Below are 18,248 nucleotides of genomic sequence, written 5' to 3'. Positions count from 1 at the left end.
TTTCTTCTCAACATCTTCCCAAATTACATGTTTTCATTGAGCTAATTTAGATGTGCAGCAATCAAAATGGCAGTTGTATATGCAAGGATTTGTTATTATTGATTAACTTTGGTTAGAGTTCTGTGGGAACCAGCAATCTAAGCTGTAACATCAAAATACAGCAGTGTTTCTGCTTCTGTTTTAAAAATTATAGCAGTAACATGCAAAGCTGCCAAAATATGCTATAGCATATTAGAGCACAGAGACTTGATAATTCTATGTCATAGCTTCATTGTTTGATAGGATAAAATTCTAAGCTGATTATAAATTTTCATGTAGTCTTCATGTGTTGTGTAGCACTTCCTAGGATGTTGTGAAGGAAAGCTGGATGTAGTTAAAGGTTTTGTAAGTCAGTGACATTATTTGGATATCATCCAATTTTCAAGTATCATGTTCTATTTGAGAAAAATTATTTCTGATTAAGATGGGTGTTTCTGTTTGGTTTTGGTTTTGTGCAGGTTTTTTTCTTTTTTGCTTGTTTGTTTTGTTTTGTTTATTTAATGTGGTATGTTGACCCTGGCTGCTTTCTAGGTGCCCACCAAAACCACTCATTCACTTCCCTCCTCAGCTGGACAGGGGAGAGAAAATTATGGAAAGCTCATGGGTTGAAATAAGGACATGGAGAGAACACTCAGTGATTACCATCACAGACAAAACAGACTCGACTTGGGGAAATCAGTTTAGTTTAATACCAATCAAATTAGAATATGGTAGTGAGAACTAAACCTAAATCTTAAAAAAAAACCCTCTTCCCACCCACTTCTCCCTTCTTCACAGCCTTAACTGCACTCCCTCCTTTCTCTATGTGCTCTTGCTGAGCAGAGCAGGGGCATGGGGAATGGGTTGTGGTCAGTTCATCACACGTTGTCTCTGCCACTCCTTCCTCCTCAGACTCTTCCCCTGCTCCAGTGTGGGGTCTCTCCCATGGAAGACAGTCCTCTATGAACTTCTACAACTTGAGGTCCTACCACAGTCCGTTGTTCTCCATTAATCATCCAGTGTGGGTCCCCAATGGGCTCACAAGTCCTGCCAGCAAACCTGCTCCAGTGTGGGCTCTTCCCTCCATGGGCCACAGGTCCTGTCAGGAGCCTGCTCCAGCACAGGCTTCCCATGGGGTCACAGCCTCCTTCGTGCATCCCCCTGCTCCAGTGTGGGGTCCTTCAGGGGCTGCAGGTGAATCTCTGTTCCATCATAAACTTCCAAGGGCTACAGGGGCACAGCTGCCTCACCATTCACCTTCTTTCTCTCCTTCACTGACCTTGGTGTCTGCAGAGATGTTCCTCTCTCACATTCTCACTCCTCTCTCACAGCTGCAATTGCCCTTGTGCAGTATTTTTTCCCTTTCTTAAATCCATTATCCCAGAGATGCTGCCACTGTTGCTGGTGGGCTCAGCCTTGCCCAGCAGCTGGTCTGTCTTTGTATAAAAAAATGTGAAAGTTTTTGCTATGGCTGTGAATTAAAGCATTTTCAGACTTCTGGCCAGTTTGGTAATGGTGAAGATGCAACAGATTTATTTTTTTTTTAAATTGAAAATATAAAAATTATCTATTTCAACATCAGAAATAAAAAACTTTTATTGAGACCACAATTTCTATCTTGCTTTCTGAAAGATCTGAGTGGGTTTTTTGGCATCTCTTTGAGAGGAATAGAGACACAATACTGTCACCACTTTTAACATGATTTCAGGCATAGGATTGCCTGAAAAGTAGAAACAGATATGGGCTTATATTCTCTCCACTGTGTCCTTAGCCCTCAAAGGTTAAGGATCATTTATGTGTCTTTAGGGCAAGATGGAAAAATAGTAATAATAACTCTAAAATTTTCCAAACCATTAGTGTCCCACTTATTTTTTAATGTATGTATTTTGTAAAGTCTCAATAGCTTTAGAAAAAGCAATAGCAGTGGAAGTGAAGAGTGGCACGTCACAGCAAAGACAGAGGGACCATTACATCTCATGGATAATGCTGGCTTTTGGGATACTAGCAAATAAAAAAAACATACAAAAAAAACCAGTTTTACGTTATTTCTTTTATGTTATCCTGGCTAGTGCTTCCAAGGCATGAGCCAGCAGTTACTTTTCCCAAAATGCTCTTTCAAATAGAATGCAGTCTCCATCCTGTGTGCAGGCACCAACCTGGGTGCCTTCCATGTCAGGTACCTGAGGGATGACTACATTTGATAGTGCTTCTGTGCAGGACAGGAGGCTGGAGCCAGGAGACCTTCCAGGTGAGATCTCAGGCAAAGGAGGTGGATGTTCCTAATGCATCTTCCAGGCAAGGGCCTGTTTTGATCTTTGAATATAGCGAACATTAAGCCAACACATTTCTAATTCAACAGCTTCAGGGGAACTGTAGCAAGGAAAAGAGAGCCCAATCTGTGGTGATTATTCATGGGCAGACAGACAGGTTCTGTGTCTGGACTCTTGGCTGAGGCTGGTGGATTATTCCAGTCCCTGCAGCCAGAGGCAGCTCATTTGGCATTATTTTCTGGTAACTTTTCCAACAAACTCTTTTATCCACAAGTGCCAAGCTGCTGAGGACTGGAGTGGCCCAGTCTGAACCAGGCACTAGCCAGCCCGTGTCTGTCTGTGTCCTGGTAGTGATGATAAGGGGGAATGGCTCCGGCCCACCTGCTCCTGTTCCTCTGTCTGCATCTGCCATTCCTCTTGGCTGCTGCTGCCTGTTCCTGGGACAGAGTCCAGCACTGTGTGGCTGGGTGCCCCCAGTGCTGCTTGGAGCAGAGGGTGCAGGAGCACTTCTCTTTTGCCCAGAACAGCCACCCTGGCAGTGGCAGACATCGTGCAGATAATGCAGGGGAGAGATGCAGAGGTACTGACCAGTGTTAAAGTCATCACGTCAACATGACTGTGGTAACTCCTTGATTGCCTTGTGTTACATCCACAATAAGTTCTGGGTGTCTTTTTATGTGGGCATCAGCTGCAGATATTTTGTGCCTGAATATCTGAGAAGCTGAAAATGTAAAAGGAAATTTATGCTTAGGATACATGTGGGGTATGCCCAGCCCTTGCCCTGGAGGGATCTCTGCTGAGACAAGAGATTTCGCAATCGCCCAGCAGGACTCCCTGGAAAGGCAACCACTTCTTGGATCATGCCAAGGAAAGGTCGACCCACAATCCTTTGGAAGACACTATGCAGATCATTCTGTAACCCATTGGTCTGTCCCAGACCCTCTGTAATCCATTGGTCCCCTTGCTGATCCCCTGTATCCCTACAAAGGCAAGACCAGTTGGCCCCTGTGCAGAGAGAAGAGCCCGTCACTGTCTCCCCCCTTTGCCAGAGGGGACCAACAATAAAGCTGCCTTCGTGCGGAACCAGCCACACGAGCCTCTCGTCTCTCTCTGGTCTGGTTTGGCCTGGAGGCTGCCCTGCAGAGCTGAGCTGGAATCACAAGCTGATAATCACTAAAGAGCTGACAGCCTGTGCAAGGGCCCTCCTGCCAGCAGCTGAGGGAAGACACCGGGCCTCGGCAAGGCGATTCCTTTTGGGACCATCTCCCTGGACCGGTCACCTCTCCCTGGGTCACAGCCTCGGACCCCATCACCAGCTGTAATAGATACATACATAGTTAACACAAATATATTTTTAAAACCCTGTTATGAATAGGCTGATTGAGGAGTGGAGATCTTACTGATGAGCTTTGTGGAGTACCCTTCAGGAATTACAAAAAGGTTTTCTTGATTTGAGTAGAAGCATTACAGAACTGTAAAAACTATAAATAACTGTGGCAACCTCAGCAAACTCTGACTAAATCTACAGGCAGCTCTTTGGCTCAAGACCAGTAGGTGGGATATATTCTTTATATTTACTGCAATATTAATATATGCGTATTTTTCTTTGAGGGGTACCATTATGTAGCTTCATGTGTTTCTGTTGGTAATCAACCAGTTATGGTTTTTTCTTCAGGAACTTCTGGGTTTTAAGATATTATTGGAATCTTCTTGCTGTTTCAGACGTAGTGAGCATTTTTAATTCCTTCAAATCCCCTAGCTCTCACAAAAGTTAACTCTGATAGAAAGCCAGTTCCTTTTTTGCAGCAGTTCACCCTTTGCTAATTCTGTTCTTTGGAGTAGAAAATGTACCTTTAAAAATACTGCAAGCTTCTGAGCTTGAGGATTACTGGGAATATGAAGGTTTCTACAGTCACTCTTTACTTTTTGTATTTTTCCTTAATTCAATAAGAATGCCAGTTTAAGGGAACAGAAAAAAGCCTATTTTCTTAAAAAAATTGTATTTAAGTGAAATACTATTGTTAATGTGTGCCACTTCCCTCTAGTGAATAGAAGTGGAATTGCTCCATCTCATGCCATGCCACTGAGCCCCTAGCTGCAACCAGTTTATGGAATTTTTCTTCAACTTTGAATGACAGAGAGTTGTCTTTTCTGCAATGGAACAATGTGAACTTTTTTCTGCTTTTTCTATTAAGGAAGAACTAGGCTTTCACAGCAAAGCATGCTAGATTTGCTAAATCTTGTCCTTTGCACACACATAATGCCCAAGTAAATATAAAATTAACTTTAACAACAGCAAAACTGTACAGTTACTACTCCTGTTTCTGTATATCCCTGAGTTTGAGTAATGGTTTCATGCTCCTTGTCCCTGTTTGCATACATGAAGCATTTATTTTAACAATGTTTACTTTTTCCTTGATAGTTGAATACATTTTTGTGTAGTAATCTTAACTCCTCCATGATGGGCTGATGTTTGCTTTATTAAACCTTTAAGTAATTGATACCAAAGCTTGAGTTGTTTGGTCACAGATAGGCGTGCAATTCTAGATAAAAATATCTAGCCACATATTTTCACTTGGATGTTTTTGTTGAAGGGGTAACAGAGGAAAAGAGTGTTACAAAAATGTTGTGTATGTGATAAATATTCTGTCAAATGTCAGCCAACAAGGCATCAAGTGTGAGATTTCTCTGGCTAGAGGCCAGTCAAATAACTCAGCAGTCACCTAGTCTGTACTCTGTACTTATGAGCCATGGAGAGAAATACATGCATTTAGCTTTCCATTTATCATCTAAAGTACACAGCTAAAATATTCTCATGGTCAGAAGCTGATTGTTTCTATTTACTGCACATGAAAGATGTATCAAGCTAGTGTGAGATGAATCCTGTATGGAGTGGTCTTTAAAAAAAGATCTATTTGTGTCTGCTTCTTTGCTCATTAATTGTGCCATTAATTAGTATAATAAATGTGCCATTAATCAGTGGTGCTGGTGAAAACAGCTTTTTCTTGTACGCTGACAACCAAATTTAGTCCATTAGAGTTGCACAGGCTGTGAAGGTCACAAGCCTAACAAAGTAAACAGCCTGAAGAAGTTGTATGACTTGCAGAAGGAGTGAACCTTAAATCAGTATGAAATCTGATGTGAGGCAAATGTATGCAGAAAAATGTTTCGTAGAAGAAAAGAGCATAGATCCAAGATATTTTTAGTAATGCCTAAGAGATGCAGAGGTATGCTGAGAATAGAATTTGCTCTGTAGAGCTCTGTATGTTTATTTATCATACTCACACATTAAAGCTGACACTAGACATCCACCTACCTGAAGCTTAAAGAGCAAAATGTGTGAATGTAGCTGAAAGGCCAAGTGTAACACATTCCCTTGTTTTCCTTCCTTTAGGGATATTTTATATTTCACATGCATGCTCTTTTCTGCTACCCAAAGATGCAATTCACCCTTGTTCTTAAAGGATGGCAGATGTTTTTTGTAACGGCTAAAAGAACTTTTTTTTTTTTTTTTTTACCAAAAGAAGTATTAAAAATGTGAGGCCAAATCCCATGGCATCTAGTTAGGCAAAACTCACACTCACATTTGAGGATTATAGGTTGTTTTTTTTTTTTTTAATGTACTGTGCTGTACATCACTGCATCTGTATATTTTCTTCCTTTGTAACAAAAGGATAAATTCCTGTTTGTTATTGCATGGCATTTTCAAAGCTCTGATTGAGAAATACTATTACAGAATTGTTATTAAAAATTATCTCTTCTCTTTCCAGAGAAATCAGTGCTTGCCCAGCCAACATTTGTTTTTGAAAAGAAAGACCACTCTTTGAAGGTAAAAAGCCTTTTTTTTCCTTTTTCATTATTGATAAAAAGTGCTGAGAAATAGAGATTCTATACACAGTTATCTTAGCAGTATAAGATCTTAGCCCCAGTTAAGACTTGTAATAAGTGGTCTCAAAATAAAGCAAGGAAGAATAGAAAACAGAAGCAAGACAATGCATATATGCTGGATTTTATACTTCGTGTCTCTGACTAGAAAATGACTCTTCTATTTTCCTTGACCTTTCCATGCTTATTTTTTTTCCAGCGGCCTGCAGAAGACCCAGTTTGCAAAGCTGAAAATGGTAATGACCACCTCCCTGAAACAGCATAATATAACTGGGTTATTCATAGGTCTGCCTGTTGCCTGTGGAAACGGTGTTTGGACTCGTTCTATGAGCAGGGGCAAATCTCAGTTACCAGACTAAGATTTTGTGGACTGCAGAGCCACCTACTCTGTCCTAATATATATGTCCCTGTCTTACCTCAAGAGTTCTTCTACCTTTACCAGAAAGACAAACTCCAGAAGCTCTGAAAATTGCCCAAGCATATTCACCAGCTGTATGAACTCATAACTGCCTTTTTCTATTTGCTCAGGCAATGTTATAATGTAGCTCCTCATTCTTAATGTTTTCTGAGCCCGTGGGCTATGAACTGATTTTAAGTGCTTGCTTTAGGTTCCCTGAACTTGGTAGAAATAAAGATGACTCCCCAGGGCTTTGTGACAGGTGTTGACTGAGATTCCAAAGCCCTCTTGCTCTTAGGTACCGCCTTAAAGCTGTTCTGTAAGTCACTCCTGGAATTTATTGTGTTCAGATCTTAATTCTGTATCATAACATCGTGCTGATGCCACCTGCCAACCTGTCCCTGCATAACATCATATTTTCTTTTCTCTAGATTTCATGAGTTGCTCTAGAAAACGTGCAAGATCATCATCTTTGACTTTGCAGAAGTCTGACTCTCAGTCTAACACTGGTATGACATTTAGCTCTAGTCATGTTTTAATTGTTGTAGTTCTGTATTCTCATCTGGTGAAGGAAAGAATGAATTCTCCTGTCTAAAAAGTGTTTCTGCATTGTAGGCATGCTGCAAGTCATGAAAACTTAAACATTGATACTTGCTGGTAATTTCCAGTAAATACCTTTTTAATTAAAAATATATTATTTTTTCCATACTTACATAATATTACATATAGTGAAAAATCTATAAATTTCATATCATTTTCTTGAATTGCTCTCACAGTCAAGGGAGGATGAGGGGTGGAAAGGAATTATATTCTCTGGCTTTTTGAAGAGATCAGTGTCCCCTGGGCAATCCTTTAAAATGTAAAGCAGTTTCCAGAAGGGCTCCCCCTTCTATCCAGCCAAGAGCTGACTGGGAAGGCCCATCAAAGACTGTGTATTGCTTCCATGGGAAATGAACACAAATCACTGAGGCTACTGTGCAGAAGGACTGATCTGTTTTTCACAATATTTATTTAACATGTGGATGGTACCAGAAAGGTACTTCTGAATTGAGGCATTAATATGTGTCCAGTGTATTTTTTTTAATGTAGTCCTGTGACACATCTGAATGTACCTAAGAGGATATAAGATAAACTAGGTTTGGTTTACTCTGAAAGTTATACTGGGATAGATATGCTAGAAATTTTAGGGCATGCCTATACCAAAAAATAAAGCAGAGCACAGGAGGAAGCTGGAGTGTCCTCCCTCTTGATTGCCCACACTGTTTAAGTGATAGGTCCCTCTCTGGTTCTGTTTTGAACCTCTCCACCTGGTGGTCTCCAGGACAGAGCTGCCACAGAGGGGATTAGCTGTATGCCTGAGCCAGGCTGTGCTGCTTGGCCTCAGAGACCTCCAGGGACCAGCAGCACAACAGTCTGCTTCAGAAAGATGGTAGGTAGCAGATAATAATTTATTCTACTGTCAATGAAAGCATGACATCAGCCTAGCTAACCCTAAAACTGGTCTTTTTTATTCTCCAAACAAGTGATAATTTCAGTCTCTTATTCTTTTAGATACAGCTCTCACACAGAAAAGAGGGAGATCATCTTCATTTAACATCCTTCCTACTTTCCCTCCCTCCCAGACAGGTAATTAAAAATAAATATTTATGTAGAAAAGCAAGTATTAGCTAAAATAAAGATGCATGCAGAAATGTATTTTGTGCAAGACAGAGCTGAAGTGTGTTGGATTAGTCTGGTATTTAGATGGGAGAAAGGAATGTTTTATAAGGAGGATTGGTAGTTCAATACAAGAAACGTTTTTTGCATTTGTAGTTGGGGAATCCTCTGGGGCAGGGGTGCACTTACAGAGTGTGATACAAGTTATACCCGAAAAAATAAAAGCTACAGTAATTACATGAATATTTTGCTTGCAATTTAACGGTGACTGTTCCTACAGGAATATAATTTTCTATCCTAGAAGCCTGTTTTCCACCTAACCAGGGACCCAGGGAATATCCTCACTCCTAGCACTAACAGGAACAATGGAGTGGTCTCAAATCCTAGTCTACGTCTCTTACCAGAGACAGGTTCTTGACAGACGCTGGCATAGAGGATTTCTAAACAATGTTAAGAGTTCACAGCACTGTAATAGCAGCAAAACATACTCTTGCATTGAAAAAGTGGTGATTGTAGGTAGTGTATCAGCATGCCATTTCAGAGGATGTGGTACACTTGTGGCATCCCACCCTTAAGGGGAAGGGAGCACCCAAGATTTGTAGGTGGTCGTGGTGGAAAGGAATGACAGAAGTCAGAGGTTCTGCAAAAGCTTAAAAAGTTTTACTGGTACATTACACACTTGGCATGAAAACTGGTATAAGTCCGCCCCTGATCTATTATAAGCACATAGAGGTGGGTTTTGGAGGAAGGGGTAAGGTGAAAGGGAAGAGAGAGAATTAAAGAGAAGAGAGAAAGCAAGAAAAAGAGAAAGAGATCACCAGTCCTGATTCCAGCATCAGCATTGTTCTGGCTGAAGGCATGTCCAGTATCCTGGGGCACACACCTGGGCTTCATGGGGTACCTTTACATAGAAAGGTTTCCCCACCCTGGGGATAAGTTTCTCTCTTTCTATGCAAATCAGTTCTCATGTGCAGTTCCTTCTTTCTGGAAATGGGTCGGAGGCTTTGGAGGGCTTGGTGGTCTTGATGCCCCACAGTCCGTGGCCACATCTTGGCCTCATTCCTGCTGTGCTGAGCCATGTTGTGCTTACAGTTGTCCTGGAAAAGTGCTGCCCTACCTCTGTATGGCCCCTTCTCCAGCCACATCCTGCACTTTCTCACAGCGCATTACTACCAGCAGTCCTTGGTTGGCTCCACAGCTATCCGGATGTCAGTGAACACACATTACCCTCTTACCTTCTAGACTTTTACAACATGGTTGCCATCACCTTCTCACTGGTGTTTGATATCTTTATTAAAACAGTGAAAGCATCAATAGTGCACTACCATCATTCTAGAAAGTTATGAAGGCCTTTTTAGCAGAACAGGGCAGGGTACATTTACTTATTTATTCCTATGTACTTGGATCTCATTTAATAATCTTAAAAAGGCCTAAAAGTCGAACAGATAGCATTGCCATTTCAATGACTTCTACAAAACAGGAACACCTACTTTTAAAAGCTGAAGAAAGATTTTTCGTTTAAAACATTCATTAATATCCAAAAGGCTGTGACATAGCCAGAAAACCTATGGTGCTTTCTGTGCCAAAGTCTGTCCAGCTGCTAAAACTGAGAGAGTAACAGTTTTCTTGAAGATCTTTTTCAAATGGTTATGTTGGAATATTGTCAAGCACTACCAAAACAGAGAGGGATTACAGAAACATGAATTAATGGTTAAAATTTGGGTTTACTCATTATTCAATTTTAAATTCCTTTTCTGTAGTAAAGAAGAATAACATATTCATGACCTCAGCTCTTCTTCAAAGAAATCCTGACTTCACCAAAAGTAGAAGAGAAGGTAACTGTCATTGTAGTATTTAGTTGCTATAGTTGCATAAAGACATTCTTTAGAGATATGGAAAATATAAAAATAGCAGCTCTTTTTCAGAATGAATGATAGGCTAGGTATCTTTATGCAGTTCATAACTTACTCGTTTGACTGTGTAAATGTCCTATGAACTCTGGTCTGAGGATCTGCTCTGACTGCTTATTTCCTGAGTGGACTAAATATAACCTTGCATAGTGAAATTTCACATTTTGAGTACCCCTGCTCCTGGAGAAGGTAATGAAGAAACCTCCTGGCATCTGCAGATGCAGAATTAAATCTGAAATGACAGAAGACATATCTAAACAAAGCAATAAATATAAGTATAAAGATACACTTAAATATATAAATATATTTTATAAGTACAAATAAGCATGTTTATGTATATAACACATTACCTTTTTTATCCCGATAGGATAACACATTGGTTTCACTTCAGAGTTGTGTATTTTAGAAACCATTACAATTTTTCAGAATATGAAGCAAGTAAACAGTAAATGTTAGTTAAAAATATTTTAAAACTTTCAGTTAAGGAGGCAAGACATAGAGGTGTGAAATAGATGTGAAGAAAAAGTATATGTTTAAATATTTTGTCTTTGTATTTTGCAAGGATCCTTGTCACCAAGTCAATTGTGGAATGTCATTAGACCTGCCACTTTACAGCCCCCACAAGCCCTGACCTGTCCTGAAATTCCTGTAGTATCTCTAGTGACTAAGAAAGAAGCATGTGTTCAGGTAAAAAGAAAAATAATTTTACTGGACCTCAAATTAAGGAAAAAAAACAACCAAACAAAAACACCCAAAACAACCAAAACCAAACAAACCAGTGCTGTTTTAAAGCAATTAATTATTCCACTGCGTGATTTTCAAGAAACTTCCCATATGAGTTTCAGTGGAATTGATGTATCACTGACGTGATTTGAAATGTTAAACTCATACTGTCTGTGTTTGAAAAATCATCTCTTCTCTGCAGGCTGTCTTACCTTTCTGATATCAGGGTTCTATGGGCAAATCAGCTTTGGGTGTTTTGGATTTTGTTTATTTAGAAAGTGAGATTTTAGTATTTTAATTGAGGGCACTGGCTTAGTACACAGCTGGAGGAAGCTCTGCCAACTACCACATCTATATCTGTAACAATCTATATCTGTCTGTCTGTCTATACCTCAGTGACTCTGGATTCTAGCAGATCTGTTAATAGCAGAAAATACAGTAGTTCTAATTAATCCATTTGATTTTATTATTCCTAGCTATCTGAAGACAGCTCTTATTCATCAGCTGAGAATTCAATAAATTCCAAAACAGCAGTGGGGTCATCTACTACTGTGAGTTTTTCCAGCTCTCAAAAAACGCAGTAAGATTTTATTTATTACATTTCTACATCATTTTGTCACTTGGCTGATGGCATGCCCTTTTGTCCTGCATGTCTAACATGGTGCTAAGCCCATGCTATCTGCACCCACACAGGGCTCAGTCATGTCTTTGTGTGGTGCCAAGATCTTTGTGTGCTGACATGAGCTTCATATACCATAAAAAATGGACTCCTAACTGTAATTAATCTCTATGGGACAGGCAGTTTCTCACTGGCAACCACCAAGCCAGAAACTATTTTGGTTTGCCATCTCTCTTATGACTGCATGTCTGCTGTATCTCATAAAAAAGATGCAGAGAAGCTCAGGAAATTTCATTCTTTTGAGGAATTACCAATATATGTCAGCATACTGGACATGAGGCATAAATAAAAAACACAGGATTGTTTTGGAAGACCAGGTGAATGCTGCAATTGATGCTCTACTTTCATTCACAAAGCAGAATTTCCAGCACAAAAAGCTTTCTGTGGTGACTGTGATAGGCTGGCATTTTTGTGCAGCACAGACTTCAGAATTTTTGTATGAGGAAGCTGACTTCCTTGGACTAGGATGTTTCCCCATCCTCTCAACATTGTATGTGATGGGAAGAGCCCCATTCTTGGAGATCAATCAGATTCTGACTAAAAGCTTGGAAGGCTTGTGTCATAAGTGACAGAAATAAAACAGTGGGAAAACTGAGGCTTGCAGTCATGTGTTCAACTTTGCACAAGACTTGCCTGGAAAACTGAAAGGGTTCAAGGCCAGCACTGGCATTGGTGGCTATTCAGACCTTTCGGGACACACTGAGAAGGCCACTACCTAAATCTATTCCCCTTCCATAATCCCATACCAGTACCTTAACCACATTTCTCCTCCCGTTGTTCCTTGTAAGTGATCATTCCCTGATATCAATGACTGTGTTTTGTATTTCCATGACAATGCCATCCCTGGTACACTTTGTTCTTGTCATGCATCAACATAAGGCTATTGAGGCTTTAATAACATTTTAAGGCTGGCACTTCCAGTTAACTTTCTCTTAAAAGAAAGATCCTGCACTGATAAATTTTTCCTACATTTCTGAATATAATCAAAATATTTTCCCACATTTTTTCTTAGAAATTAGCCTCTAGTTCTTGTTTTTTAGCTTTTTTGGTGTGCTCTCCTTAAGAAGTTGCTATTGGAGCAGCCTAGAAGTAGCAGATGAAATGTCAGTATGGAAATTGATCATAATTCAGTGAATTTTAGTGAGGGGTGTGTTGAAGGATAAAAAAACTCATTAATACGCTTCATATTCCCTGTTCACGGCCCAAAACATGCATAGAAGCTTTCAAGGCTGACAAGTATTTTCTAATTTCTCTTTATTGCTCCTAGTCTTAGCAACACATCAAGCATGAGAATGTTACAGAATATTTTTCTCATTAAGTGTAAGATTGAGATAGGTGGTACCTGGTAAGCCCTTCATCCCTGAAGAGATTTAAAGCACAGTGTAGTTGTGAACAGAGAAACTGTGTTTTAGAGGCAATCATCAAAGTTCTGCCAACAAGCCCAGCTAATTAACAGGAATATCCTCTGCATGACATATGTTATGTTAAGCTCTTCCAAGGGTGATAAAGACTGTGAAAGAAAAGTAAGTGGTGCTGAAGTATGCAGTTTGTGACACAGTGTCATGTTGCCTTCCTGCCAAGTCATTCTTCTGGAATAGAAAGTGAAAAGAACTTGCATGGTTTTGCCTGTGCCAGCAAGACATGCAGGATTAAGCTCTACAGAAAGCATAAACAACCTATAACCCTTTCGTAAAAAAACCCCAAACAAACCAAAACCAAAACCAAATTAGCAGCAGGAACAACTTCCACATAAAGGAGTTTACAAAGATTTTTGTAGTGACTTTTACAAAAAATGGACCTGTTAATTTAAAGTGGCTATGTAATTAGAAGGTCAAATCATAATTCTACTTATATTAGAGTATTCTTGAGTGTAATCTCCAAAATATAGTTGGCCAGTATCAAAGGATTGCAAATATGTAGTTTTCTTCTCTTCTCATTTTAAGTGTATCTATGGAACAGGTAATTGAGAAATGGAAACACTTTTCTCTCCCGTTTTACTTATACCTCATCTTAAGCCATCTGCTATCATATCTTTATATGTTTTCAGTATTTGTGTGTGTATGTGAACACACTGCTTTCCTGCCCTTCCAAGATGGAAGCAGGATGACCAAGGAGTGCCTGTAAGGCACTGGGGTGTACATTATTCTGCAGGGTACCAGAGCTGCACCAACACGAAAGGATAGCTGTTAATTGTTGGTAGTCCTTTGGAGAAGCAAAAGGAAACAGGGAAATGAAAGTAACTCATTAAATTTTCTGGAGTAAGACATTTTGCTGAGGAGGAAGTGGCATGTTGTTTTGCTGCTTGTTCTTCAGTCTTCAGGAACATCCTCAATAATTGTAATGAAATACAGTGTGATACTCTTTGTTCCTTTTGTGAAATGTTGCATAGAGAATATTCTCAGATTCTCTTAAAGAATTCGCCTGATTACTTACGTGATTGGTTTTTGCTTTTCTTTAATGTTAGATGTGGTGAATCTTTAAAATGCTTTAAATAGTTCTAAATCACAATCTTATATTATCTTGTTCCCACAGAAGTCAGTTGCTCAAAGAAAGAAGTGTACAAACCAGCAGCAATTCTGATTTTGTGTTTGGGGAAAATATGGTTGAAAGAGTTTTGGTTGGATCTGCACATGCTGGCAGACTTTTTATCAAGGTTAGTATACTTAAGAATATAATTATTTTTTCAGATACTGATTTTTTTTAGGTCCTCTTTCTTTTAAAGATGGGAGTAAATATGGTTCAATGACTCTTGAGGAGAAAATATCTAAGAATGTGCTGCTGGAGGTGTAGGCATTCTTATCTTCACCACCCGAGATAGGTTCTTTAATTACTAATGCATACCATTATGCGCTTCTGGTTTGCTCATTTTTTGACTTTAAAAAGAGTTTTTTATCTAATCCATGTAAAGTGGTACAGCCACAACATAAGATAAAAGAACGTGGGCCCTATTGCTCTAATAACTTCCATCATAACTTTGAAGGGATCAGGTACCTGAAGGGAGCCTAAGAAAGCTGGATAGAGACTATTTACAGGAGCATGGAGTGACAGGACAAGGGGAAATGGCTTCAAACTGAAGGACAGCAGATTTAGATTTGATATTAGGAAGAAATTCTTCTCTTTGAGGGTGGTGACACCACTGGAACACATTGCCTAGAGATGCTGCGGATGCCCCATCCCTGGAGGTCATCCAGGGTGACCATCCAAGGCTGGATGGGACTGTGAACAACCTGGTCTAATGAAGTGTCCCTGCCCATGGCAGAGGGGCTGGAACCAGATGATCATTAAGGCCTTTTTCAACCCAAACCATTCTGTGATTCTGTAATAAGTAAGTATGAGGGAAAAATTGGACACCCACCCTAGAGAGTGTCCATGTTAAAGCATATTGTGCATGCCTGCGAAACAGCTTAAGTCCTGAAGGACTCTAGGTCAAAAAGTTGGTTCCCAAGCTGAGGACTACACCCTTGAAAATTGAATTAAAATTCAGTTTTCAATAGAAGAAGGATGAAAACTGTATGCTTATCTACCAGGTAAAAAGCTTGGCAACCACAGGTTTGGGCTATGACTTCTGGCCAGGATTTATATATAAGGAATGAGTTGCGCCACTGAGCATTGTCAGGAGCCACAAGCATTTATTTAGACATGCCTAAGAAAATTTATCTGCAAAACTGAAGGTGATAGAAATTTTTAAGTCCTCTGAGGTTAAGTTTGTGCTGACTGAGAGTTTTAAACTACTCTTCTGGGAACTATGGACTTGAACTGGAAATTAACCGGTACCTTAACATCTAAGTACTTTGGTGGATTTAAATACCACTCAAGCATCCATACAAAGAGCCCATTCTTCTTGGAGGAAGAATGGTGTTCTGATTCTACAATAATAATATTAGTTCCTCTAGAGACTGAAATTGTATCATCTGGGCCAGTTTTTACTCCGAAGCTATTAAAATTGCTAATCTTCAGCCTAGCATGCATTAAATGATTCAATGTTCTGTTTGATATAAAGTCACATACCATTTTGTTTAAATAGGAATTGTTATTTCCCCCGTGTTTCTCTAGAGTCCTGAGAAGCATCCCAAGCTGCATAATGAAGCTGATTCACACAAAGGAGAAATAACATCCATGTCCTTAGGATCTTCTCATGTTGGGCCACAAACAAGTAAGCATACTAAGCAAACAAACACAGTTAGCTTTATTGTTATGTTTCACTGTATTTTAGAGGATGTCAAATGAGTGGTGGTCAATAATTTTCATCTATTCTCAAGCTATCCAGTCACGAGCACACTTAAAGTATGTGCCAAAATCTATATTCAGAAAGCAGCTACAGTTTGGTTTATGACATGTGAACTGGACTAACTTCAGAAAGTATGATCTAAATTACTCCTAAGCACAAGCGTTTCTGGTTTGCTCATAAGCACAGAGTTTTACAGATTATTATTTATTGTTTGAAATAAATGCAGCAACTTTTATGAATGCCTTGTGGACCACATTTTTGAACTACAATTTTAAGCTGTCTGCTGCTTGCACTTTGCAAATTCTCATATAAATGACTTCGTTATTTGGGATGCTAATTGTGAGACTCAAAAGTTCTATGCAGACAGATTTCAGGGCTTGTTTGTGACTGGTGTGAGATTTTCTACTAAACAAGCCATGTAAACCTAGCCTGTGAGGAAATCCCCAAGAAACCCCTATCGTGAGCCTTCTTGACAAATTTTACACTCCTCAACTAACAGATGTACTAGGGCCTATGATTTGTGTAAGCATTCTTACAAGTAAAAAAAATTATAAAAATAAAGCCTTTGGAACGTGTATAGATTATGCAAATATGCAAAGCTTTGTAATAATGTTGTTCCTTTTAAATCTTGTCCTTCTGTATTACTGTTAAATATTCATTGTATATGTATTATTATACTGAATATTGGGATATGTATTACTCTGAATAGCAATATAATACATGAGTTTAATTTGGAAAATCAGCTTCTAAATATTTAGGCCTTGTTTCTCCTTGTTTCTGTTTGTCCCTTGGGATGAACCTCTGCAACTATAAACAGCCCTGTTCAATTCTGTATGAGCCTTTTTAGTGAGGTATTTTGTGTTTCTGCCTTTTCCTATTCTGTTTATTTCTTTGGCCAAAAACTTACTAATAACACTAAACAATGTCAGATATCACAGGTATTACTGAGGTCACAGGTCATCCTCTGTACTAGTTTTGTGATCCTAAAAATGTTCCCTGTACAGAAAGAATGTCTTCTTTTTTTTCCCTACAGAGAGAGCTTTGTTGAGGAATGCAACACTAATTGAATCAGCAGCTGCTTGTATTTCCAAGCCAGTGGAGAAAATCCTGTTAGATAAAGTTGAAGTTATAACTGGAGAAGAAGCAGAACACAATGTATTGCAGGTGTGTATTTCATAAAACCCTGATGGTGAGTAGTTTTTTTCTTGAAAAGAACATCTAGATCTGTTGCAGATGCAATAATCTGAAAATGACTTCAATTTATATTTTAAATTTTGCTTTTTTTAAGCTATGCCTCAGCTAACCTATTTTTCTGTAGGTTGGTATTTTCTTTTTCATATTATATTTGTTCATTTTATAGTTCCTTTCGATCAGTGTCTTTTTCAGAATGTCCTTCTATAGTGGTATTTTATAAGCATCTACACAGTATACCAGTGTAACCAAAACCTTAGAATTGGAAGTGATTTGAGTAAAAATGGGGTTTATGAGCAAACTTTTTTGTGGAAAATAGCAATGTGTTGTTAAAGTAATTTGTTTTATAGTTCAGCTAAAATAGCAGTTATCTTTCCAACCTGGAAGGACATATCTTGCTATTCTTCATCTTCAAAATGTTATTTTCTCAGCAAATAGCAATTATGATTTTAAAAATCTTAACATTATTTTATCTTTGCTTAATTCTTCTGTCTTGGCAGAACACAAAAGTTTTACTTGGAGCAGTACCTTTCTAGTAGTGGTACTGGTATCCTAGGCTGCATAACATTTGTAATGAGTGAGAAAATAAGGTTGTGCAACTTTTGCAACAAATTCAGCTGCACTGGTGGATATCATAGTTGAAGAGTTAATGAAGAGGAAATAATTGAAAAAGTCAACTGGGATTCATGCTGAATGTTTTCTGTGATGTGAAAAAGTTGAGCACAGATCTAGGAGCCATTTCATTTTAAGTAATAATGATGATGTATCTATGTATCTACTGTTGTACATGTGCATATGGATGTATTAAAAGTCATACCAGAAGTTTTAGAACCACAAAACTTTAGAGCAAATAAAACTAGCATTGGCTGGCAGTTTTTGTCACGTATTTCTCTTCCAGATTAACTGCAAGCTCTTCGTATTTAATAAGCTTTCTTTAACCTGGACTGAAAGAGGCAGAGGATCCCTGAGGCTTAATGACACTTCTAGCAATAAGCATGGATTGTTGCGGTCAAGGCTAAGTAAGAATTAAATAATGAAATATCCCATACAGAAAACACCAAATAACCTGTATTATTGTTGGCCAGAGTTTATTTCAGAACAGTTAAATCTGAGAAGATAATTATATCTAAGTCAAGTTGCTGAGAATCTTTTTACCTGATAAAATTATCTGTGTAATAGACTGAGGAACTAGGCTCACCTATGTTGTTCGGTTCTGTGTACTTCTCTGCTGCACTGTGTCTTCAGCTCAGTCACCAATCTGACAGTTTGCTCTTTGTTGGTTCTGCTTTTT

General features: G+C 38.9%; 1 protein-coding gene across 2 annotated transcripts in view; it reads left to right on the top strand.

Moving 5' to 3' along the window:
- Positions 1-18,248, top strand: part of RANBP3L (RAN binding protein 3 like) — a 31,176-nt gene that overhangs the window by 4,010 nt on the left and 8,918 nt on the right. For both annotated transcript variants that reach the window (XM_069001807.1, XM_069001806.1), the window contains exons 2-12: positions 6,059-6,117; positions 6,373-6,409; positions 7,002-7,079; positions 8,122-8,196; positions 9,987-10,061; positions 10,699-10,823; positions 11,336-11,439; positions 14,071-14,191; positions 15,592-15,691; positions 16,800-16,930; positions 17,856-17,976. In XM_069001807.1, the coding sequence (XP_068857908.1) occupies positions 6,059-6,117; positions 6,373-6,409; positions 7,002-7,079; positions 8,122-8,196; positions 9,987-10,061; positions 10,699-10,823; positions 11,336-11,439; positions 14,071-14,191; positions 15,592-15,691; positions 16,800-16,930; positions 17,856-17,976 (1,026 nt within the window). The remainder of the gene's footprint in view (positions 1-6,058; positions 6,118-6,372; positions 6,410-7,001; positions 7,080-8,121; positions 8,197-9,986; positions 10,062-10,698; positions 10,824-11,335; positions 11,440-14,070; positions 14,192-15,591; positions 15,692-16,799; positions 16,931-17,855; positions 17,977-18,248) is intronic.

Source organism: Aphelocoma coerulescens (assembly GCF_041296385.1).
Source record: "Aphelocoma coerulescens isolate FSJ_1873_10779 chromosome Z unlocalized genomic scaffold, UR_Acoe_1.0 ChrZ, whole genome shotgun sequence".
Lineage (NCBI taxonomy): Eukaryota > Metazoa > Chordata > Aves > Passeriformes > Corvidae > Aphelocoma > Aphelocoma coerulescens.
The sequence above is the reverse complement of the archived record's forward strand: the minus strand, read 5'-3'. Positions and strand labels throughout refer to the sequence as shown.